The sequence below is a fragment of the Protopterus annectens genome, chromosome 11.part0 (genome assembly GCF_019279795.1).
Source record: "Protopterus annectens isolate FY-2018-M chromosome 11.part0, PAN1.0, whole genome shotgun sequence".
NCBI classification, from domain to species: Eukaryota; Metazoa; Chordata; order Ceratodontiformes; family Protopteridae; genus Protopterus; species Protopterus annectens.
Genome location: NC_056745.1, coordinates 244792731 through 244818990, shown reverse-complemented (window position 1 = coordinate 244818990; position 26260 = coordinate 244792731). Strand labels below are relative to the sequence as shown.

The 26260-nt window shown below is 38.9% G+C and overlaps 1 protein-coding gene across 2 annotated transcripts in view; it reads right to left on the bottom strand.

The window, feature by feature from the left end:
* DNAI7 (dynein axonemal intermediate chain 7) overlaps nucleotides 1-26260 on the bottom strand; it is a 1345687-nt gene that overhangs the window by 218469 nt on the left and 1100958 nt on the right. For both annotated transcript variants that reach the window (XM_044087675.1, XM_044087676.1), the window contains exon 12: nucleotides 12504-12718. In XM_044087675.1, coding sequence (XP_043943610.1) covers nucleotides 12504-12718 — 215 coding nt within the window. The remainder of the gene's footprint in view (nucleotides 1-12503; nucleotides 12719-26260) is intronic.

Sequence of the window (26260 nt, the reverse complement as noted above, 5' to 3'; positions counted from 1 at the left end):
AAACCAGGTCTAGAATCAGAAAAGGATACGAACAATTGGTCTGACTTTCTGAGTTCCTTAGTCCTGTGAAGGCAGAACCGTAACTGCCTGTGAACACTCAGTTGATGAAATTTGTATTCTGCTGCGTTAGAATGATTAGGGAAAACCACTGGTAGTTCTATAGTTTGGTTCAAATTAGTGTGAGGGCAAACATTAGGGATAAAGGAAGGATTTGTATGAAGAGAGAGACTGTTTTTGTGGAAAATCAAATAAGGAGGCTTTATAGACAGTGCTTGTAACTCTGATACTCTTCTAGCTGATATGATGGCTACTAGAAACAAAATCTTCCAAGACAGAAATTTCAATAGACACAAATGAGCATGCTCAAAGGGTGGTGACGTTAGCTTGGACAAAACAAAGTTTAGGTTCCAGGAAGCTACCGGTTCCTGAAAAGGGGGTCTCAACAAGGTAGCACCTTTAAGGAAGGTTTTACACAATCTGTGGGACATCAGGTTAGACTCATGTTGACCCAAATGAAAATTAGATATCACTGCCAATTGGACCCTAATTGTGGCAGCAGCAGACCGCTGATGGAAAAGTTCAGACAAAAATTCTAAGACCAAAGGGATGGGTGCAGTGAAAGGATCTACATTCCTTTCTTCAGCCCAAATGGAAAACCTTCTCCATTTGCTACTGTATTACTTCCTAGTAGAAGGTTTATGCGAGGACGTGAGGATGTGGGTCACAGCAGGTGAAAAATCATGAAGCCTGACTAGGGATGGAATTGGAGCAGCCATGCTGTCAAGTTGAGGGTGTGGAGGTAGGGGTGAAGGGAGTCTGACATGCATGTTAAGAGGTCTGGCACTGGGTCCAGAATCCACGGATCATCTAATAGATGAGGCCCGGAGAAAGGGGAACCAAAATCTGACAAGGCCAGTACAGAGTGATGAGAATCATTTTGCTACCCAATAGCATCACTTTCTGAATCCCTTTGGATATGAGAGAAAAGGGAGGGAAAGCATAAAGAAGTCCCAGGGCCCAATCATGAACAAGTTCGCCTCTCGGTGGTTCACCCGGAGGGGGGATAAGGGAAAAGTAGCTGCTGCATTTGGAGCTGATCAGACTAGCGAAGAGATCGCAGCAAGGCTGTCCCCATTTGCGGAAGATCTGTTCCACTACTTCCTGATTCAGAGGCCACTCATGAGGCATCAAGATTGCCCTGCTAAGCTTGTTGGCTATCACATTGGTTGTCCCTGGGATGTGCGCTGCCACCAGAAAGTGTTGGGAAGAAATTGCCCACTCCCAAACATGAAGTGCCTCTCAACAAAGAGGGTACGATCTGGTTCCTCCTTGTTTGTTGAGATACCATACCACTGACATGTTGTCTGACTGGATTGCTATCGTCCCTAGAGGAAGAGAGTCGTAAAGTGCTTGCAACACTAGAAACACTGCTCTCATCTCTAGAACACTGATATGCAGGTGAGTCTCATAATCTTGCCATATGCTTTGGACAGTCCTGCCTAGATAATTCCCCCTCACCCTATCTGTGAGGCATCCGTGGTCACAGTAGCAACGGGTTGGCGAGGAAGGAATGGAGTACCTGTTGTTAGTTGGTTGGGTAGAATCCACCATCGTAGGTCCTCTTTGCAAGACTCTGTTGTGATGATGTGGTGAGATAGAGGTAGTTGTTGAAAGGACCACTGGGACGACAGAAGCCATTGAAGAATTCACAGATGTAATCTGGCGAGAGGGACTAATGTTATGGTGGAAGCCATGGTCCCTAAGAGTTTCAGCACTGTCTTTGCCTTGACTTTCTGGAGAGGAAGTAGACAGAGAATTTGTTGTCTGAGGTTCTGCACTCTTTCTGCAGGTAGATGAGCTAACATGCGACTGTGTCTATTTCTGCGCCTATAAAAGTCACAGACTGAGAGGGCAATAAGGCAGACTTTTCCCAATTTATTGTAATCCCGAACTGGGAACAAAGTTGGATAGTGGAATCTCTGGCTTGTAGAAGTAGATGCCTGGTGGTGACAGTCAGGAGCCAGTCGTCCAGGTACGGAACCACTTGGAATCCTAGACGTCTCAGGTGAGCTATCACTACTGCCATATATTTGGTGAACACCCTGGGAGCTATGGTGAGACCAAAGGGCAGAGCATAAAATTGGTAGTGACTGGCTCCCAGCCAGAAGTGTAAGTGACTCCTCGATGTTCTGTCCATTTTTATATGGTAGTACGCATCTTGGAGGTCTATGGAGCACATCCAATTCTCTTTCCCTAACAGAGGGAGTATAGACTGCAGTGTCACCATCCAGAACTTGACCTTCATTATGGATTTGTTTAGTTTGCTGAGGTCCAAGATGGGCCTCCAGTCCCCTGTATATTTTGGCACTAAAAAGAAACTGGAGTAAGTTCCGAATTCTATCTGGTCTGCGAGAATGGTTTGGATGACTCTGTTTGCGAGCAACTTTTGCACTTCTACAGTTGCTTAATCCCTGTGATTGGGTGGAGCATCTGGGATCTTCTTGGGAATGTGAGGTGGAAGAGAAAAGGGTATGGCGTAACCTCTGGTGATTATTCTTTGTACCCATTTGTATTGGGTGATGTTTAGCCAGGCTTCCGGATACAAAGATATGCGACCCCTGACTGACTCCAGAGAAGCACAGCCAGGCTCCACATAAAGAGCGCTGATAGGGATGGCCTAGAAATGAATCGCGGCCTCCCTGGTTCTGCGGACCCCCCCTCCTGCCTCTAGGGCATCGTCTACCATTAGCTCCTCCTCCTCTGCCTCTGAAGGAGTCACCCTGTGCATCTGGGAAAAATCTCTGGGACTGCTTGAACCACATCTTACCACCTCTCTGACCCATAGGATATGGTCTAGAGGAAACGGTAAAATGTACTCCCACAGCAGAGAGAGTTTTCCTGTCTTGTTCGCACCTGGTGACTGTATCTTTTACCTTAGGTCCAAACAATGAAGAACCGTCAAATGGGGCGTTGATAAAGGTAGACTTGAATGGCTCTGCAAAATTACATAAGCACATCCAGGAGTGTCTCCTAAGGGAAACTCCTGAAACCGCTGCCCTGCTCGCTCCATTGGCTGCATAAGAGATCAGCCTCATGGAGGAGTTCACGATGGAATTTAAGGTGGATAACTGAGTAGACATCTTCTCAGGGACACCTTCAGTAGATGTACCTTGAAGAGTAACTCCTAACTCCTTAAGGAGATCTCTTTGAAGCCTCGTAAAATGTGTTAGATAGTTCAGCGATCTGAGTGTGAAAGTCGCTGAAGAAAAGATACGCTTCCTGTATCTATCTATCGTTCAAAACTTCTTATTCGGTGGATGGACAGATGAAGCAGTCTCTGCTAGCTCCTTCTTAGTGGCCGCCGCCACCACCATGGCCTCTACAGGCACGCCCTTGGACAAAAATTCTTTCTCTTTAGGGGCAGACAGAAATGTATTGGGTCTTCTGGGAACTGGCCCCATGGCATCAGGAGTCTCCCACACCTTCCGACTAACCATGTTTAAAAGTTCATCAAAAGGTGGAGACAACCAAGAGGCTGAAGGTTGAGACCCGAAAGCCTTCAGGTACACTGACTTCTCATCAGACTGGGTGACGGTGGGCTAGCCACCTCTCTGTTTAAGGATCTCTAAGATGTCTACAAAGGAGACATCATCAGAGGATGACTTGGGGGACCCTTCTGACTCCTCGAGGTCAGTATCTGAAGTGATGGACTCATCCGGGGAGTCTACATGCTTCCTCTTGCATGTCCTCTTCCAAGAGGGCTCAGTAGAAGGGTACTCTGGGGAGGTCTCTGAATAGAGGGGGCCACCCAACAGGGGCTCCTGAAGCTGTGGGTCTCTACTGTTGAGAGAGAGTAGGTGCTGAGACTGAGGTCGGTGCTTGAGGGGGAAGACCGTCGGTACCCTAGTGTGGAGCTGATGAGCGAGACAGCACACACCTCATCATCTTGAAAGCAGATCTCTCTGGCTCCGAAGACAGCCCTGGTTCCAAGGAGATGGAGGAAGTCATCGGCTCCAGAGCAATCAGTTCTGAGATGAATGTAGGGTCCGAGCTCACTCTAGTCGATGCACTAATACACTGGTCAATGCAGCAGAATGCCTCTTGGCCGACTTAACCTTCTCTTTCTTAGAAGAATGGGTTTTGGATGAAGAAGATGAACTCGCTAAGTCTTCCTCAAAGGAAGGCTTGAGGAGACCTTTCAATATCAGCTTGTTCTTCCACTCCTGGAGAACTCTGAGCTAAATTAATTGCAGAATAGGCAAGTTTCCTGCAAATGAATGGCTCCGGGACAATATACACAATTACTATGGCCATCCGTAACTGACATTTTCTGGGAGCACTTTATGCATTTTTTGAAACCTGAAAGTTTGTGGTCTTTGGACTCTTTAGACATATCGAAAGGCTATGTAAGCAATACACAACAGACACACGAGGACTAAGTCCTCTAACTTAAACGAGCCTCGCCCTAAAAGGTGCGCGCGCGCACACACACACACACACACACACACACACACACACACACACACACACAAAGGAGATAGAGTAAAGAGGACTAGATCCTCTAACTTAAATGGGCCTAGCCCTGAGGAATATAAAAATAGTAAATGACTAGGTCCTCTAACTTAAACGGACCTAGCTAGATATGTTGAGTCATAGAAAAGGTCAGAAACTAACAGCAGTTGAATAAACGTGGAAACAACACTGCACACAAGCTTAAATTTTCTAATAACTAGAAAAAATACAAAGGCCCTAAACGCGGACCCACAGAAGGACTCTGTAACAAGACTAGCAAAAATACTGCACACAATATATATAAAAATATATATATATACAATAAGGCTAGAAAACAAGGTCCTAAATAAGCGCAGACCTCAGAAATATCAATAATAACAAGAACTAGCACACAGGATACCAACAGAGAGAGTTCAAGATGGCCGCTGTTCTGTAAGCACTGCTAGTACCTAGCTCTCTGAAATACCCGTGATTTAAACAAACCCAGAAGATAAATCTAAGTCAAAAATGCAAAAATATCGCTAAAAATACATGTCAGCAACTAACAGAGGAAGAAAAAGTGACAGATTTCTTTCTGAAACAACAGGATTAACTATGATTTCTGGAAAACAACTTAAGCCATGTGGTGCTAAGGCCCAGCATCTGAACACAAAAACTGGAAATAACTTCAAATAGCAAAGATGTCAAAAGAGGAAAATATTATGGAAACCAGCACAACTAAGACTAAAGTCTCAGTGCTAGCTTCACCTGAAAAGGATACAACTACCAAAAGACAGAAGACAACTAAACAATCAGACAACTCTAAAACTGCAAATACAAGTAAGACTGATCAGCCAGCAAATTTGGAAGACATAAAAACTGCATTGTTACCTATCCAACGAGCAATAAAGGAATTATCCTTACAATTCCAAACCTTTGGGGACTCATTTAGCCAAATAATAACAAGAATGGAAAAATCAGAATCCAAAATAACTCAAAGAACTGATTCCCATGACAAAGAAATACAAAGTCTACAAGAAAAACTAACAGACCTCAAAGTAAAATCTCAAAGGAGTAATATTATCATCAGAGGAATACCTGAATCTGTGACTCACAATAATCTAATACCTACAATCAGACAAATAATAAATTCCTTGCTGGATCAGTCTGAAGAAATACATCAAATGACAATAGAAAGAGCCCATGGAGCTCTGAGGGTAATGCAATCAACATTGAATCCAAGACCTGTGTACATTAAAATACTAAACTATCAAGATGTAAACAAAATCATCCTGGCAGCTAAGAAAAAAGGCACACTTACCTGGAATAATAACAAAATCTCCTTTGCACAGGATCTTCCCATACAGGTAAGACAAGCAAGGCAACTCCTTTCACCATACTGCAGATTTCTAATAGAGAAAAAAATCAAATTCCAGATGAAATTCCCAAATCTATTAATTTTCTATGTTAAAGAAGTCAAATACATGGTCGCTAACTCCAAAGAGGCAAAAGAGGCATTCCTGGCTGTTTTCAAGCAGATTCCACCTTCAGAAAAGAAATAAAAGCTCAAAATACGATAAACGACCCTCGAGTGAAGAAACAAGCTGATTTGTAAGCATTGTAGATGGGAATCCATTCCAGAGAACTTCCCCTGGCTGCCTAGGCCCTTAACTTCACAAGTAAGCCACGAGAAGCACAGGAAATGGAAGTATAGCCTGTGTAGGAACCAAAAATCAACTGCCATTTCCGATGCGCACATTTCATGAAGGAACCCCCTCCAGGGACTTTGGCTTGTTAAATCATTCCCCCTACTAACACGTGGGCTCCATTATGAAGACCAACCATACTAAAGGGACTGTTAAAAGCTTCTGAAGAGACTTCTGTGTCAACAACGGAAATCAACCTGCTCCTTTTAAAGAAGCAAACAAGCACCAAATATGTACAACATTCTGCAAGCAAGACCTTGAAGAATTAAGGTACTGTTTCACTGAAACACTCACTAAGACTGTACACCCATCACTATATGACTGAATGAAGAACTCAGCCTTAAATAATAAATAAGTAATAATCTACTAGAAACCAGTCTAGTTTGCAGACATATACTAGGAAAAGAACTAATGACTTGCATAAATGCTGAAAAATGTTAAAATCAGAAACTTGCAAAGGTAAGCTAATAATACTTAAAAACTGAAATGTAACCTGCTAAGCAAACTGTAGATAAGGATCTGCCTGACCAAACTGAGAAATATATGTGCATGTGTGTGTGTGTATGTATGTATGTATGTATGTATATATATACATATATATATATATACATATATATATATATATATATATATATATATATATATATATATATATTTTTTTTTTTTTTTTAATTTCTCTCCTACCCAGGAGTAAAGGTGCCAACAAGAAGGCTATATAGGCACCAATGTTGATTAAATACTGAGTTTATAAAGGGAAGGAAAAGTAGCAAAACAAATGGAAAATGTAAATATGACAATCCTGACATCTGATTAATAATACTGTGTTACACTACCTGACATAAGCTACTGAGAAATTGTTTATTAACATGCTGTTTTTAAAAATACATCTTTAGAAAGATAAGTGCCAAGTACATATATTATACTCCTTACAGATAGATGCGAAAGACTAAATAGGCACCATAGATATACAAAAATCTGAATAAATAAAGGGACGGTTAAGTAATAAATGGAAGGGAAAGGCAAATATGTAGGGTTGCCACCTTTTCAAATGCCCAAAGTGGGACATTTTTGGTACAAACGTCAGATTTTGCAGGGCAAAACATACCCATGGCCAGTACAAAGGACAGAAATTCACTTTTTTGCCTAAATAAAAGCTTATTCTTGTAGCATTCTAGTTGCTTATTCTGTTTCTTATAACATTTAGGTGTTTTAGATACAGAATAACTGTGATACGCAAGTATTACGTAAAATATAGGAAATATTTTTGTCCTAAAATCTCAGGACATTTGCCATTTTTTCAATTTTTATGCAGAACACAACATCCCAAAGAGGGACTGTCCCTCGCAAAGTGGGACAGGTGGTAACCCTACAAATATGTCAAGGTTGACAACTAAACACTAATACCATGTTATGCAACTGGATATAAACTACTGAGGAAATGTGTATGAATATGATGTTTAAAGTTACATTATTAGACAGGTTATAGGTGCCAAGTTTTTATTTCACAACCCACATAGATATATGTGAAAGACCATACAGATACCAAAGCAGTTTGACAAACTTGACATTAAAATAACAATACGATGTTACACAACCTGATATTCACTATTGAGAAAATACTTTCAATGGACTGCTTTAAAAACACTATTTGGAAGAACAAATCAAGATAAAAACAATACATGCTGCACTCTAACTGCAACACCACAAATGTAAAATGTATATAATATAGTTTTGTTGAAAGGGACTAGGGACTTTATTAGCAGTGTTTTCTGGGGAACTAGTTTGTTCAGCTTAGTTCGTATTGTATATAGTCACACAGGGGGGTTAATATGCAACAAATCCACATGTAAAAAGAAAACACAACTAAAGATTAGATGGCAAAGTAATCCACATATTGAACCTTCACCTTCCCACCCTGATTATTCCTGGTCCATGGGTACAGTGGATAGGCACAGAGAAGGGACGGGGATAGATAGAGGCTTTACAGAACCATTACACACCAACATATAAGAAGACCACGAATCCAAACTAACATACAAGTCATATCTAATGAATATATTTAATAAATAAATATGGGAACTAGAGTCATGGAATATTAAAGGACTCCAAAATGCGAAAAAAAGAAAATTATTCCTACACCTTGCATTGAAAACCAAAGCTAATCTCATACTAATACAAGAAACACATTTGGCCACAGAGCAATGGACAGAAATTAGCAGGAAGTAATGGATACGGCAAATCATATCCTCAGAGGGAAAAACAAACAGCGCTGAGGTGGCCATAATAATCAAAAAACTATTTCAGGAAAAAATCCTTAAAACCAAAGCCGACAAGGAGGGAAGATGGTGTTACGTAACATTTACTAACCCTACATTACCAAAATCTATAATGGTGCTTAATATATACGCACCCTGTAGCAACAACACTTCTTTATGTCACTATACCCAACCATAAACCAATTTAAAGACCACTATTTTAGTGATTGGAGGTCACTGGAACACATACCAAAACCCAGAGAAGGACAAATCTAACTTGACTAAATCATATAATAAACAAGCCTCTTTAGCTTTAAATGAATTCAAACAAGACTTCAAACTATATGACCCATTTAAATATGGAGATGACGACAAAACCAGGAAATTCACATTTTATTCGCAATGCCATAAAATGTGGTCAAGAATAGACTTCTTTTTAATTTTAGATATATTCATTAACATGGACCCAACAACAATTATCCACACCAGGTTTTTTTCAGACCATTCTAAAATCACACTGAACATCTACTGGGGCAAACAAATATAGAAAAAGAATGGAGGGCATAATTGGTCATTTAACCCCAATTTTCTCATGAAAATAGAAGTGATAAAAGAAGTAGAAGAAATACTAAAAACATCTCTTGCTAATACTCTCAACTCTCAATTACCAATGGACATAGAATGGGCCGCGACCAAAGCACAAATTATTGGAGTATTCATCAAAAAAGCAGCATATTATAAAAAAATACAACTAAAAGAGGAACAGTCACTGAAAGGGAAAATAGAGCATCTTGAAAAAGAACTATTAAGTAACCCTATGAAACAGAGGAAGAACTCTAAAAATGCAAAGAGACCTATATATGCTAGAATCCAGAAACCTATCATTCTACAAAGCTAGGATGCTAGCCACCTATACAGAAGAAGCACAAATCCTATCTAGAGCTCTAGCCAGAAAGATCTCCCAACATAAAACTGCCTCCAATATATCAGAAATAAACCACAAGGACAAAAACTACACAAAAAAATGACATTGTCAAAATATTTGAACAAATATACTCTCAGTTATATGGAGAGCAAACATTATAAACATCAAAGGAAGCTAGAACTCTTTTCCTTCAAAAACTGAAATTCCCCAAACTAGATTTAGACCAACAAAAAAAACTAACTGAACCAATATCCATCAATGAGATAATCACAACAATCAAACACTTAAAAGCACATAAGGCTCCGGGACCAGATGGCCTCACCTCAGAATTCTCCAAAGCATTTACCTCCTTGATAGCTAAACTACTACATTATATTTTGAACTACATAATAAACAATAGAATAAATGATTTTCACTTCAATGCCTCTAAAACCATCTTTATATTAAAAGAACATGCTGACCCCAAAAACCCTGACAGCTACAGACCCATCTCCCTCTTAAACCTGGATACAAAAATACTTACCTCAATATTTGCGAATAGATTGAAAAACCTGATAGAGAAAATCATTTCTTCAGAACAATCTGGATTTACACCACATAGAAAGACTAGTGACAACACACTAATATTAGATGCGCTAATTTCCTATGCAAACCGGAACAATTGTTTCTTACACACTACCAATCCATATAACTTCTACCACCTCCTTCAATCATTAAAAAAAACCCTTAAAACCCACTACTTAACTAACTGGCTATGCTCATGTTACACTCCAGGTTAATCCATACCAATCTAATTGTGTGTCACATGTTCAGATAAGTATAAACAGATTTGCCCTAAAAAGCTTGTAAATCCAGATTAAAAAAAAACAAAAAACTTTATATTTCTTTTTAAGTTTTTGACTATGTACCTCAATGACAATAAGCGAGATTAAATTCCAGAAGGAGCTTCTTTTTTCCAGCTAGTGGAGAAAACTAAAACACTCCATAGATGATCAGCAAATAATACAAGCAATTAGCTTAACACTGAAGATCATACCACTTAAAAAATTAGCAAACTATAAATATGACTACCCACTGAGCAAATGTCTTGCTGCCAAAAGAAACTAGAATGAAATAGTACAAACAAATCAGGCAGCAGAAACAACCACAGTTGCAAATAAATGCCAGTATCCACTTAAAAAATTAGCTTACACGCAGCTAATGATTAGTAATAATGCATACTTCACACCTGCAATCCTCCACAAATTCAATACATCAAGGTCACCACTATGCCCACAATGCAAGGACCAGACAACCGACCTATTGCATGTATTTTGGAGTTGCAAATGTGTGTACAAATTATGGAATTCTCTTAAAGTACAGTAATTTGCCTTATTACACATTCTTCCAACTAACATCCCAAAAAAACAAGCAAATACACTCTTAATAATTTTTCTACTAATGAAACTATATATAGCTCTCAAATGGCTAGAGCCGTTGAATGTATCTTGGGAGGGTTTAAAACAAATAGCCATAAAACATCTTCTAGCTCACAAAATAGTAATGAATAAAAGAAACCAAAACATGAAATCCAGAGAAATTTGGGAACAAACCTTTAATATAATATTAGCATAGTGAACCACATAGCAACTTAAGAATACACTTTAATGAACCTAGAAACTCATACAGGATTTCACAGACTAATCATAGTTTGGGTATTAAGTTTGTATGTGTTGTTTTGTATAACAATTGAGCTAATAGTGAAAGCATCTGTGTAAACAGTGTAAATAAATGTGTTGTATGACCTACATCTTATGGTATTAACACTAATGTATAACATACTCCTATGGTCATGTTGTAAAGATCGAAATGTTTTTTGCGTCATATATAATTGTAAAAGAAAAAGAAAAATTATTGAAAAAAAAAGGATACCAACAGAGAACAACAAGGGCCAACAGCCAACCAGTTCTCAACAAAGTAACTGATTTGAAAAGCAAAAAAAACACTACTAAGCTATACTAAACACTTCCAACGCTATTAAGCACTGTCTAGTAATTAAGCAATTCGCTATATAAACAGTAAAGTGATAAGATGTAAAAGTTTAAACTTAGCCACGGCCAAGGAGCACTTCTGAACTTGTAGACGCGGCAAACGAGATCTGGGGATTGTACTAGTGCACTATGGGATACCTACCTAGCCACGAGCCAACTAAGAGACTTTGAGCTTTGTAATAGGCCAAGTCGGAGCCGAACCTATATGTAAGTAAGAATGAAGGTGAGATAGGACTACAGAACATGCTCCATTTAAAGTACTGTGTGCAGTTCTTGGGATCCCATGTTTGCAACTGAACAGTGGCAGTTCAGAAGGAAGCTTAGCATGTTGAATAGTCTGAATTAGAAGCCACAAAAGCTTACAGTGTAGTTTTGAGGAAAAGGCAGCAAATGGACATTGAGAAGTATTATATATATGTCATGGAGATAAAGTGGATATAAATTTAAAAAAGAGATAAAACAAGGAAAAAAATATGAAGATACAAGTTAGATGGTTGACGGGAAATACCAGGAAGAGCATTTACTGAGAAAAGGTGGCTGATAAGTCTTCAAAAAGAGGCAAAAAGGCTCAAAACAGTAATAGAATTGAATAATGCATACAATACACATAAGGAAGTTGTTTTAAATGATGGATATGTAAGTTGTAAGCCAGAGAGGAGCTCTAGCTTTCAAAGAAGACAATAAATATATAGAATAGTTGGAACAGATGGTTACTGTCAACTATAAAAATATGTTTCTACATAATCAGAATTTCTGAACAGAATAATAGCTTGGACAACTTGCACACCATGTAGCTTCCCGATCTGGACCCCCCTTACCTCAAAGCTAAGGAACTAAAAGACAAACAGAATGAATGGTCAATTTGGTGATTATTAAGTCTACATTTCACAAGCTACATAGTTATACAATACAAAATGTATTAGCAAAGCATGCATAAAAATCAAGATTAACAAATACTGTCATTCCACCAATCCAGTTACAGCATCTTTGACTACAATTAAAAAAATCACTGCAATTAAAACATTTAGTTTGCATATCTGGTTAATTAGCCCCGATCCGCATTAGAAACAGTAAAATCTACCAGACAACCACCTACCTTTATTTGAATCTGAACCTCAATAAAAGATGTTTCAATTATCAAAATGGCACCATTAAGGCCTTGTGGTCTAAGCTCCCATGCCTGATAAGGCATGTTAAAGTGCATGTCCTGCATCAGAGTGAAAGTATAAAATCCAGTCATCTTAAAGGATATCTGTTGTTCATCCTTGCTATACTTGACATCACTAATACAGTCGGTTTTCCAGCATTTCCCTAAATAATAAACAGCAAATTAAATGTTTATTGCTAATATAAGCACTTCAAAGTTAGTTTCAAGCCAGTAACCATCTGTAACAATATAAATGTATTTTAATATGTCTACTATTGAAGGCAGGCATTTATAAAATATATTTTTTCATTAAAAGTAATTATTAATTATTAAATCTATTAATTTTCAAATAAAAAAATACACACCAAATACTTTTATGAACATTCTTGATGCTAAAGCATGAGAAACCAGTTAGTACACACAAAGATAAAACAATAAATTCCAGCCCTTCTAAACCCCCCACGTTTATTCAGTATTAACTGTAGTTAATATATAAGGATACGTACTGTGTAGAATTGCATTTACTAACCCTGCTTTAGCATTAACATTTAGCATAACTGCTACTAAGAACTAATATCCAAGATTAAGTAGCATTCATGCATACCTCTCAACTGTACAGATTTTTGCAGAATGTCCAGAGTTTTGTCTCATATTTGTGGTCTGTTCATAATTTCATATGTGTGTACTAGGCTAATGGCCCTGTAGCCTTTACAAGCCTAGTCTATAGGATTACCCTAGCATCATGCCACCTGACCTTAGTTCCCAGTGCCTCTATCAAGTAGAGCCACTGGAGTGATCCCTGGGGTGAATTTTCTATTTCCCATCCACTCATCAAGATTTCTCTTTAAGAGGGCCAGTCAGATGCTCTGCTTGATATGTATGGAAAGTCTATTCCATAGCGTGGGCAGTCTCTGGGTTATGAACCTGTCCCTCCAGCATGTTCTGTTGATTGTAGTAATGAGGTTGAGATCATTGGAGCGTGTGGTGCAGAGGGACTGGGATTTCTTTAGATGTAGCATTTCTAACAGAGCTGGGTCAGACATGGCTTTGTAAGTCAAGCAGAGATCGCCTCCAAGTACGCGATATGAGACAGAGAATAATTGGAGTTTTTTGAGTCTGTCCATCTAGGACAAGTGTTTAAGGCATAGGATCCTCTTTGTGAGGTACTTTTGCTGCCTCTCCAGTTGTTATGGGTGTCTAGTGAGGTACATGCCAAATAGGGCACTGTACTCGATGATTGGCCTAATGAGGTAAGAGTACAGGAAGACAATGACCCCTTTTCTTCCTGGACGCAAAACCCTTAGTAATGAGATGTGCCACACAGAAGGACTTTCTGACCAGAGTGGCAATATGGTGGTCAAAAGAGAGGCTGCTGTCAACCTGTGTTCCCAGATCTCTTATAACGCCTTCTGAGCTCAGTGGACTACCACTGATGTGGTAATTCATGGGAACCGAGTTTTTCCCAAAGGGGATGACGACACATTTTTTGGCATTGAGCTTAAGGTCATGGTTCTGACACCAGTCGTTGGTTTCAGTAAGGCCTTTCTGCAGGATGTCAACATCACTTGGGGAGTTAATAATAGCTCCCAACTTGCGGTCCTCTGCGAACTTTGTCAGCCAGAGTCCCTTCGTGTTGACCTAGACTTCAGAGAAGTAGATACCAAACAAGAGATGACCCAGGACCGAACCCTGTGGGATTCCACTCATGACTGGTCGGCAGTCTGACTTCGAGTCTTCTGGCAAATCACTGAGAACTGAAGTCACTGAATAATGACACACATTTGAGTTTCAGACTTCATATCCTTCAGAAAATGCATGCTAACACAAAGCCTGCTAGTCTAACAACTTTCTAAGTTTATAAGAGCAATATTTCAATTCTGTCCTTATTTTTAGGACTCCCCCCTCCATTATTTTAGACTTTCTCCAGATTTCTTGTGCTCAGAGGTTGAGAGGTATGGATACAGACTGATAATTTCCATATTATTTTTTGAGCTTTGTGCTTAGCTTGAGCACTCTGATTTATTTATAAATTATTGGCAAATATTTTGATATGCTGGGGACAAGACATATGTCCATTCAGGTGTAATAAATCACTTAGCATACACTTAGCACCTATGTCAATATTAGCATCCATGATAACCTATAATTCTTAGATGACTGATATTTTATTATCTATACCTTTTTCAGAAATTAATTTATTATTTAAGTCATCCCATACTATTGAGATTTCTTAACAATATCACAGAATGTTCTTTATATCAGTACCCTGAATGGAATAACAGTCTACCTGTCATAAGGAACTATTTCATTCAGACCAGTGTGAATGGGATACAATTATAATAAGCTAAAATAAAATGTAAGTGTAATCTACAATATTTTTTAAAACTATAACTTTTTTGATTCTAAGCAAGGCCAACCATTTTAATGTAAAGTTAGATAAAGCTACAAAGAAAGTTATGGATATTTACTACAATGATGGACCAATATAAAGAAGACCCATCTTTAATGACCTTTATTACTTACACCACATGCATTAGAACACTAAACATATACAAATTTCCAGTGGTGCCAAACACATCCTCCTTTTTCCCATCATGAACTGTTCATCCCCCTCTCTGCAGCTTGTTTACTGTGAAATCTGAAGCGTTTAATACAAAAAAGGTAAAAAAAAGAGAAAAGGGGATGAGATAATAGGTGGGGGATGGGAAGCCAGTGTGTTACCAAAGATGGACCTCCTTCGTACAGATTTGTCCTTATGGTAAGGACCAATGAGTGTCAAATTTATTACTGCACATATTCCCTGTACTACTAATGGACAGAGGTAGCTCCTAAATGCTTTATCCCATGTATAGGTCCCCTCAAACTATGGTATAATCCCAGTTATTTTCATTAGGGGCAATATACAGTTATCAATCATGGAATGGATAAAGCCAATCTCTAATCATATCAGATGGGTTCATTTGAGCACAAAGAGGGAAACTGGCTAGGCTTAAAATGGCTCGCAAGGGCATCTATCCTAGTACTTACCGATGAACCTATATCTGACTATAAAAGTTTCATGTTTTGTAACCTTTGGAACAGAGTTCCTAGGTAAGCCTCGTCCACAGCTATTCTTATGGAAAGATGACCCTGATAACAGTAGTCCAGAAAAAACTATATCTGGAAACCATATAAAGTTTACAATGCCTCAAAAATGTATTAAAGAAAGATAAAATTGGCACTGTGTAGATGTAATTTAAGATGGTGTTATGGAAAAAGACCAAGGAAATAACCATTACTGCAGAAGAACGAGGTCTACGATTTAAAGACAGAGCCCTATCCTAATTCTTAGGACGAAAAGCAACAGATTTTGCAAACTACCTGAAAAGGATGTGCTTAGTGACATGCTTGCCTTTGCAAGATTTGTTAAAAGACACAAAGCTGATTTATCTGACTGATTTGGTTCTGTCCATAGAAACTGACTCTGGATTGCCATACAGTGAAGAAGATATTTTTCACTATCGGAACACTTTTATATGCACATAGGCAACTTGATGGAATGATTTAAATTAGTTTCTTTAACAACCTTGTGTAGAAAAGAATAGAATAGTGCTAGAAAAAACTGTTAAGGAGATTTGACAGAAAGTGCCTGAAGTTCAGATATTTTCTTGGAAGAATTAACAACCACTAAAGAGAGAGACCTCAAAGGCAGACATTTCAAGTAGAACCAAGCTGAATGCTTACAAGGTGGAAATGTAAGCTTTCACGGTATAAGGTAATATTCCATGAAGGAGTTGATCACTACCAGGGGTGCATAAGTTTTAATGTCACATGTTAAAGAGCTCTGCAAACATTCAAGGATTCTAGAAAAGCCAATTTGTGATCTGACTGGAAGTTACAGATTGTCATCGAATGAACTCTGATGGAAGAATAACTTAATCCAGAAATAAGGAATTCTGCCAGATAACTGAAGGCCAAAAGGATGAAAAGGTTGGTGTGGATTGTCCAGATGGAAAAGTGAGCTTTCTCAAGGTAAGTTTTCTCTATACAAGGCTGTTAGGCAAAAGTGATAACTGAAACCACTCTAAGAAACCTGGCACCTTAACTATCACTGGACCAGAAGCAGCCTTAAGGCATGGAGGTCTGGCTGGGACTTGTCAGAAGAGTAGACAGCACTGTCTTGGAATGTCAGGGTCTCAGAGGCTTGGGGAAGAGGAATATACAAAAAAAATCAAGTATGTATGGGCCAAAAACAACAAAAAGAATTACTCTTGGCATTACCAGTCAGTCTCACTTTAGATACATCTCATCATCAGTGGAACCTATTTGGTGATGTACCAGACAACAGTTATATTGTCCAAATGAAGGGAAAGGACTCTCTTGGGGACATATGCAAAAAATAGTATCAGAATTAGCAGAGCTAAGGACTTAAACCTCACTTACAAAATAAATAGTTCATATTGGAAGGACAAACGTGACTCAGAGAATAACACTTCACTGGAACACGTGAAACAGAATTCTTCCCTAACCCTATTCACATGTAATTTGGACCAGTGGATGGGTAACTGGAAATTCAACCCTGGTCTGGCAAAGAGAGGGTAAAGGGTAGGTATGCATCAGCCAAGGATCACAAAAAGAAAAAAGAAACAGAGTAAAGGAAGAAGGGTGCATATACTGCAACAGTGATCTATCCAAACATCTACTTTTACATTAAGTTCTTACACATCTGTACTATATCCTTCATTTCATCACTGTTGCAGTAACCTTTACTAATGGGAAGCATATACACCCTTAGAATAATTTTAGGCTTACTAAACTTACTAGATACATTTAGGACGCATAACTAGGCTTAAAAGGGCCCCGGTGGTTGTAAGCCTAGGATATACCTATGAATTTATGAGAGTCTTGAAATGTTACAAATGACAGAACCACTGCCCTCATCTCTGGAACACTGATGTATGAATAAGACTACTTGAACATCTAATTTCTGTAGACTGACCACTGAAATGCCTTTCCCCACAACAAGGCAGATGCAGCTATGATAACAGTCACTTGAAGAGTCTGAAGGCAGAAAGGGGTCCCTATCAGGAGGTCTGCTGGAACAAGCCACTAAGGCAGACACAAATAGATCCATAGGAGTATATTAGGTTAATTACCACTACACCACTTATAAGCCTATTTGTGCAACCCAAATGTGACCCACAAATTTGATTTATATAGGCGGAGATTGACTGACTGCCTCTGTCCATCAGAGAGATAGATGCCAGACTGGGGTGAATTTCTGATTACCATCCATTAAACTGTGATTAAACAGGGATAGGGAGGAAGTCTGCTTCACATGGATGGGCAGCCTGTTCCAGAGAATGGGAATTCTCTGAGAAACATGTCTTTCTCTCCAACATGTTCTATTTATGTCATAAGCAAAATTTAGGTCTTTTAATCAAGTAGTTCTGATGCTGTTTGGTTTGCAAATGTGCAAAAGGCTAATCAAAACAGGGACCAGGGATGACTTGTATGCCAGGCAAAGATCACCTATCAGAAGACGGTATGATATTGAGTAACGAGAAAGGGCTTTGAGGTGATTAGCACAGGACATTGTGTTTACTCTGTGGATTCTTTGTAAGAAACTTTTGTGAGTGTTCCAGTTACTGCATGTGTCTGGTCAGGTATATACTGACAGGGGCATTATACAGTATGAAGGGTCTGATAATGGCTGAGTACAGTGGTATGATGACCTCTCTGGATCTAGATGCCATATCTTTGCTTATAAGTTGAGCAACATGGAATGATTTTCTTACTAACCTAGACACATGCTGGTTGAAGACTAGGTTACTATCTACGTTAGATTCCTGACTAGTGAATCAACTTTTAAAGTTTTTTTTTTTGATAACATGGTTACCCAGGGTGGTAGACTTCCCAAAAGGTACTATAATGCATTTCTTGGTATTGATGTTTAAGCTATGGCTTTGGCACCAAATGTTTGTCTGTATTAGACCTTCCTGAAGGGTGTTTTCATCTTGGGGTGATTCAATGACTGTGCACAATAATCTGCAAACTTGGTTAGCCAAAGGCCTTTGACACTGCCCTTGATATCTGAGAAGTAGATGTCAAAGAAGAGTCGGCCCTGCACAGAGACCTGGAGGACTCCACTGGTGACCAGCCGCTTTGTGGAGGTGGCCTCACCTATTCTAACCTTCTGGGTCCTATTAGTGAGCCAGCTAGCTTTCCATCATGTTAGAAAGGGGTTTATATCTAGTTCTGTAAGTTTTTTGTCAATGCTCAAGTTGGGTATTGTATCAAATGCTTTAGACAGTTGTAGGTAGGCAGTATGCACCATTTTCCCATCATCCATTGCCTTAGTGACCTTTTCAAAGCAATCCATCAGATTCATGTATGACTTTCCTTTGACAAAGCTAAATTGAGATGGATCCAGTGTATGGAGGTCTCCTATGTCCTTGTTGATAATTTCCATGATAATTCTTTCCATAACTTTGCAAATAATCCTGGTCAGACTAATGGGTCCTTAGTTTCCAAGCTCTGTTGAAGGTCCTCCCTTATGTGTGGGGGGTGACCGTCACAGTCCTCCATTCATGTGGCACAAAGCCTGTTTTAAGACTATAGTTAAATAATGACTCAAGTGGTCCTGATAAGTCATATTTTAGACTATTCAGGAGGCAATCCTGGGATGTTATTGTGGCCTACCGAGGTCGTGACCTTGGCTTTAGTGAGTGCAGCCAGTATGTGCTCCCTAGTTACAGTTGAAGGGGTTGTGTTTGAGGGTATTTTGGGGGGGATGGTTGGGGTGAGCGGGGGTAATGTTGGAACTGAATTTGTCTGCTAAAAGGTTCACTTTATCACCAGGCCCAGGGAATGAGGTACCATTAACCATCAGTTCAGCACATTGCTGTGTGTTGCCCTTGGGGCTTCTGACACAGCTGTAGAAGGAAATGAGGTCATCTTTCACCTGGAAGGCTATCTTAACCACAAGGTTGGCTTTGCTTGACCTAATTAGCCATTTTAGTTGCCCAGTTAGTTTCTGTCTTTATGGGAATTACCTTTCCTGAGTTTTGCCATTATTTTTTTTTACTTTTTTTTGTATATTCTGTTTAACTTGAGATGCCACCAAAGCAGTTGGTTTCTATGGCTAGTCCCGGGCTTACTTATGGTAATTACAGCAGCCTCTATGCAGCCATTGATATGGTTGCACAAAGTTTCTGAGAGTAATTCAGCATAGGCCGCTGTGTTCTGTGAGTTTGGTATGACACTGAATTTTGACAATCCATCAATTAATACTTCTTGTTACTGGTTGTTGATTTTGATTTTGAATTAGACAGTTTATGGTCAGATTTTACCAGAGAGAATGAGACATTGGCCTGGGCGTAGGGGGGCAGGGTTCTCCTAAATTGTAAGCATGAGCTCCAGTAGGTTGGAGCCACTGGTGGGCGTATTCACTATTTGGTCAAGGGTGTTTGTAATTATGAAGTCCAGGAATCTCTGAGCCTTTAGATTTGAGACAGTGTAGGATTCCCAGTCTACAGAGGAGTAAAGTCTTCAATGAGCAGGCTGTTAGGTTGGATTGTAAGTGTCACCAGTAGGTCCAAGTATGCACTGTGAGCTTCTTGGGACATGGAAAGTGACTTTTAGCTTGTAGGATATGGTACAGGATTTTGTCTATGGTGATCTGCGTGTGGAGAATATGTCATTCTGTTTTACCACCCTAGAGGTATGCTTTTTATCGATGTATATTGAGACACCTCCTCATTTAGCCCTTGTCTGTGCAGCTACTTGTAAACCTTTCCTGGAATGGAATAAGGATGAGAGTTAAAATGCTGAGATCACTGAAGCCTGAAGGTCACCTGAAGGACCACCTTGTAGAACTTGTTAGACAATAAGAATCATCAGACCCAGGGTCCTTAGGCAGGATTCTGCCAAAACTGTTTGTGAGGATTCTATGACACTGATCACTTACTGCACAAAACTACTTACTGGATAGGATCCCATCCTAGAGTAAGAAAAGAAGACAAACTGGACTACATCTCTGAAGTGGGAAGACCTGATTGCAACTCCCAACACTTCAAAAAAACAGACTGTGATTCTGACAAAAATAGTTAATTCTAGACAATAATGTTATACCTTTAAAGTGTTTCTGCATACTCCTGCACATGTCCTGGCATGGGGGACTGTACCCTTACCACCCGTACCACTTCTACATACTAACTCCAAGATTGTTGTACCTTGGAATAAAGGTAGTTCTCTGAACTACTGTAATCTCAAAATTAATATCTATTCCCCTAACTCATACTTAAATTCTTGGAACTATTCACTTTACTCACACTTAAATTACTGTGTATATTTCCCTTACAAACACTTAAATTCCTGTATCTATTCCCATTATTCATATTTAAATTCTTGCTGTTCCAGGACAAACAGCAAAGTGCTTTTTTGAAGAACAACAATAGTAAAAAAGCCAAATAAAATCACACTGTTTTATTGAAATCCTCAAGTAAATGCTTTCATCTCTCCACAACTAGTTAGAGACTTCTTCAGACTGAGATTAGAAATAAAAATGCCACTTTTAAACAAAGTACACATCACATGACTTCAAACACATGACTAAGAATATAATTAATGTCATAACCCTTTTCTTTTCAAATACATAACAAAATCCTCACGATTATTTAAGCCAGGTGGGAAGCAGGCATTCAACTTAACCCGCCAACAATATTCAAGCCACCCTACCTCTTCCTAAGATTAAATACATTTTCCACATTTTTAAAGCTTCAGGTACAATACATTTAAATTCAGCTTCACACTCCGTTGCCGTAGTGTTTACATAAGACATTCTTTTCATCTCCAATTTGTACTGCATGTTTGTGTTCATATATCCTTCTGTTCAATTCTCGAGTAGTCCTGCCAGCATAAAATGCTTTGCAGGCTAAACAAAAAGTCAAATAAATCACACATTCAGATTTACATGTGAACATTTCTCTTATGCTAATCTTATTTTTACTCATTTCAAAATCCACAGCATCAGTATACAAAAAAATTACACATATTGTAATTATAACATTTGACCATTTCCCTTTTTTTAAATATTTGTCATTGGCTTACTCAATTTTGTTTGAAAATAATTCTTGAAACTCTTTTCCCTCTTCTGCATAAACAATGGCTTGTCCCCAATAATTCTGGTAATTTCAGGGCTACCTCCAATAAGACCCTAATTCTTAATTATGATGTCTTTGATTGCACCTGAATCCAAACTATTACTAACAGGCATCCTAATATTGTTGGCAGTGCTACTTTTTGAAGAACAGCCAGTAAAGACCGCTGTCTAAAAATGGATTGAAAGAATATTTTACCAAGTTTGCTGTAGTACCAAGAGAAGAAAACATTTTCAGAAGAAGCTTTCTCTGGTGAGGAAGAACATCCATCATTAGTGGCAAGAAGCTGACTTCCTGCAGGGAGAAGATTATGCCTACAGTAAGACAGATAAGGAAAATATTACGCATCCTTCAGTCAGAGATGGACTACTGCTACAGAAATACTTTTACGAAATACCATGGTGTCAGAGATCAGGTCTAATGGAAGTAAACTATGACCATTTGAAAGGTTTCTTTAAGAATACATGCATTTAGACCACTGAGATCCAGAATGTGCCTGAGGTCCTTGGTTTTCTTGAGCACCAGAAACAATCTATAAAAATACCCTAAGGCTTTCTGGTCATTTCAGGTCAGCCATGACCTCATGGATGGTCGTTATATTAAGGGATTTTGCACCTCCTTCCTTGCCTGCACTTATTATCAGGGTAGGGCATCAGGCAAGTGTAATAAAAGAATCTGAATAGGCATGAAGAACAAGACTGAATAATCTCTGGACACACAAACTCTATCTCTCTGACCCATGTGCTGCTGTAGATGTTCGCTGTACTGGACTGTTGAAGGGGAACCCCCTCAGACTACTTCCTGTGAGAGGCATTTCAGAAAGGATTCAGGATTGCTACAGCCTACTCTAAGGCCTGGTGGCCACCAGGGATCCTACTCATGACCATGCAAGGAAGGATACTTGGGGGGGGGGCTATCTGCTCCAGGTGGACTCCTATTGCTCCTATTGGTCAAAGGAAAAAGGCAAAACTTTATACTCACACTTGCCAAGGTCTGCCACATCACCATTTCTTTGATGTGCTCATTTACTTTGGGACCAAACAGAAACAGACCCTTGAAGGGGGGAGTCCAAAAAGGTTATCTTACGATTCTTGGTGAACAGCAACAGCCATAGCCAGGAATGCCAGTGGAAAGCAAATGAGGATCCCATTGCTCTAGCTGCCCCTTCCATTATGTTATAGGTCATAGAAACAATACGTTTATTAGGGATCAATAAAGTCAAAGAATAAGTCCTATATTTCTTTGTCAAATAACCTTATGGCAATTCTTCCATAATATGCCAGAGTTTATCCATCATATCCCTCTGAAAATATAGCATGTGTATTACATAGTTTACCATCTTCAAGGGCTAGGTATCAGATGTAATGGCATGCATCACAAATTGGACCATAGTTTTGTACAGTAGGAGTCTCTGCAATACTCCCATACACACTGTGATGTCAGACTTGGGAGTTTCTGCCCAAAATATAAGCTCTCTGTCAAAAATAAATAAATAAATAATAATAATTAAAACTCTCTATCTGAGGTTGGAAAAATCCTAACCAGTTTCTGGTAAAGAGATCTATAATATTAGGAAACCTCCACTGTAGAAATACCACTTAATTGTCCAGATTTTCGTAGAATATCCAGATTTTTACCTCACATTTTTTACCTGTTCCTCATAAAATTTATGGTTTTCTGGCATATCATTGAGGACTGAAGTTACTAAATAATGATATGTAATTGAGTTTCAGAATTCATATCCTTCAGAAAATGCATGCTAACACAAATTGTGTTATTCTAGAAACTTTCTAAGTTTATAACAGCAATATTTAAAATATGTTCTTATTTTTGATCTTTCTCCCATATTATTTTAGGTTTTTGTCCAGATTTCTTGAGCTAAGAGGTTGAGAAGTATGCCTGTAAGAGCTGGACTCTCAGGCAATAGAAGTTAGGCTGTGAGGTTTTAGTATTTCTCAAAAGGAAGCCCAACATTTTTAAATTTGTTTGGGGCTTGTCAAAGACAGAAATTGGCTTTGAGGCAGAGTGCAAAAGTGGAATGACACTTCATTTCTAAAGTTGCAAAATATTTAGAGACTTAACTGTTAATTACTGTTGCATTTTTAAGTGCACATATTAGTAGCATTTTTGAATACTTGGCAGACACAGCAGCAGCAGTGGGTGTCATACTGATTACCCAAATATCAAAAACATCTAATGTGCCCATCAGCATGCAGAAATGACTCACTACAGTGACATTTCTTGAAAAAGGGAGAAGGACAGCATAGAAGGAGATAGGAAAAAAATTTCTCTAACAAGCAAGATAAACACACCATAACTTCCAACAGAGAGAAAGGAAAATAAAAGTACACTTATTGTGACCTGGATAATCAATTTAGCTGAAAAAAAATCAATAGGCAACCTAAGATCATGTCTTCTCCAGCTGAAGCTTTCACAGTGTAAGTACTTGCCATAACAGCAGATGCCCCAAATGGATCACTGCTGCAGCACTGCTCTATCCCTATCCAGGGTACTTCCAGTCAGTATATCAACTTGGGTGCCTTTGTCTTATACCATATGTTCAATCTACAAATTATGCAAGAAAGTACATGATAGTGCAACGTACGTTCAGTCATAGAGCTCCTCAGATCTTTCTTGCCCCAAGAAGAACAGATTGAGGTAAAGTAATAACAGGAACAGGACTCAAGTCACAGAAGAGTGGGCAAAGGATAGGCCCACATCAGCAAAGGAACACAGAACAAAGGGGGAAGGGGGGTTATATAGTGCATCAGTGATCTATCCAGACATCTTACTGTTACATTAAGTTCTTACACAACTGTACTATGTCCTTCATTTGATCACTGTTGCAGTAACCCTCACTAATGGAAGATTTCTAAAGCTTGTATTGGGAGGAGGACTAAGGTGCAGAACTTAAATTCAGATTACCTTGAAAAATGGATCTGGCAAAATCAGCTCTGGCCTAAGAAAATGCATCTATTTTATAGTATTTAGTAAGGGTGTGCATGAACAACCAAATGACTGCTTCTAAAATGAATCTTGAGTTAGTCAGTTACCAGTGTAGTCTCTCAGGGTTCTATACTGGGACCACTCCTTTTTGGTATCGACTTTTCTGAAGAAAAAGCCAGCACTAAAGGGCTCTGGCTGACTAAGTTTGCAAATAACTGCAAGCTAGGAGCAGTCAATGAATCCCAAAAAGTGCATTATTGTATCCTTTGGGAAGTCATCTACCCCAGGATACTACCACGCTGACTACATGCCCCTAAGAGTTGACCCAGTTGTTTGGGATTTGGGAACTTATGTGGACAGTGACCTAACTTTTGACCAGCTTGTGTCCATTGTTGTAAGAAAGGCCTTCTATACAGTGCAGCTTATAAAAAAAATTATTGTGTCTAGATTTAGGTATGGAATTGTCCCCATTTGCTCAATTCTCACTAGCCCAATCATTAAATATAATGTTTCACTTTGGCATGTATCTGTCCAGATACATACAACAGCTGGAATGCCCACCGACATACCATACAAAAATTATACAAGGCCTAAACAACATGTCTTAGATGGACTGACTCAAAGTCCTGTCACTATGGTCGATATTCTACAGGCTGCCAAGAGGTTGCCTGTGTCCGGCATAACAGGCATCCTCCCAACCAGATACTAACAGTTTTACTGCAAATCAGTAAGACAACTGGCATCAGAAATAGTCAGTCTAGATATCTACACTTTCTCTGCAACATCAGCAGGACAGTTTGAAGAGACACATATAGCTTATAGAGGATACTGCTGCTCTAGAACACACTTCCCATCCACATAGAACAAAGATCATCCCTGTCCATATTCAAACACAACTTGGATCCATGGATGGGAAACAGAAAATTTACCCCAGGACTGCCTCCTGTACTACTAATGAACAGAGGCAGCTCCTACATGTTTTACTCCATGCATGTGTCTCTCATATTATATATGATATGATAACAGTTATACTCATTAGGGGTCATATACATAATTATTAACCATGGGATGGGTAAGGCCAAGCTCTAACCAAATGGGATACAATGGCACAGAAAAATCAACACTGGCTAGCTTAAAATGACCCACAAGGGTAGCTAGCCTATGAACCTATGTGCAACTATGCATACACCTATGTGGCATTAGATCAGCACTGGTGCTCACAGGGAAAGGGGCAGCTACAAAAAAATCCATCTCGATAAGGGGATATTGGGTAACCCAAATATTGTGCCTGGTGCCAATCCCCAATCCAGCACCCTCCTCAACTTTGAAGACAAAAAGATCTTTACCTCATACTAGTGCAAAAAGAAAAAAAAAACAGATAACTAAAGTGCTTCAATTTTTCTAAATAAAATTTCTCCTTTTAAATTATAGCAACTGATTACTACATTTCTAGCAAGCAGCTACAACAAATAATTAGTGTGAAACACCAAAACTGATAAAAAATGAAAATAAAAAAATCCAACCGCGCAGATAAGACGTTGATAAAACGTAAATTTATTATACACAACCAAAAGACTAAGCGCTTTCGCTAAATCTATATAGCATCATCAGAGTCATTTT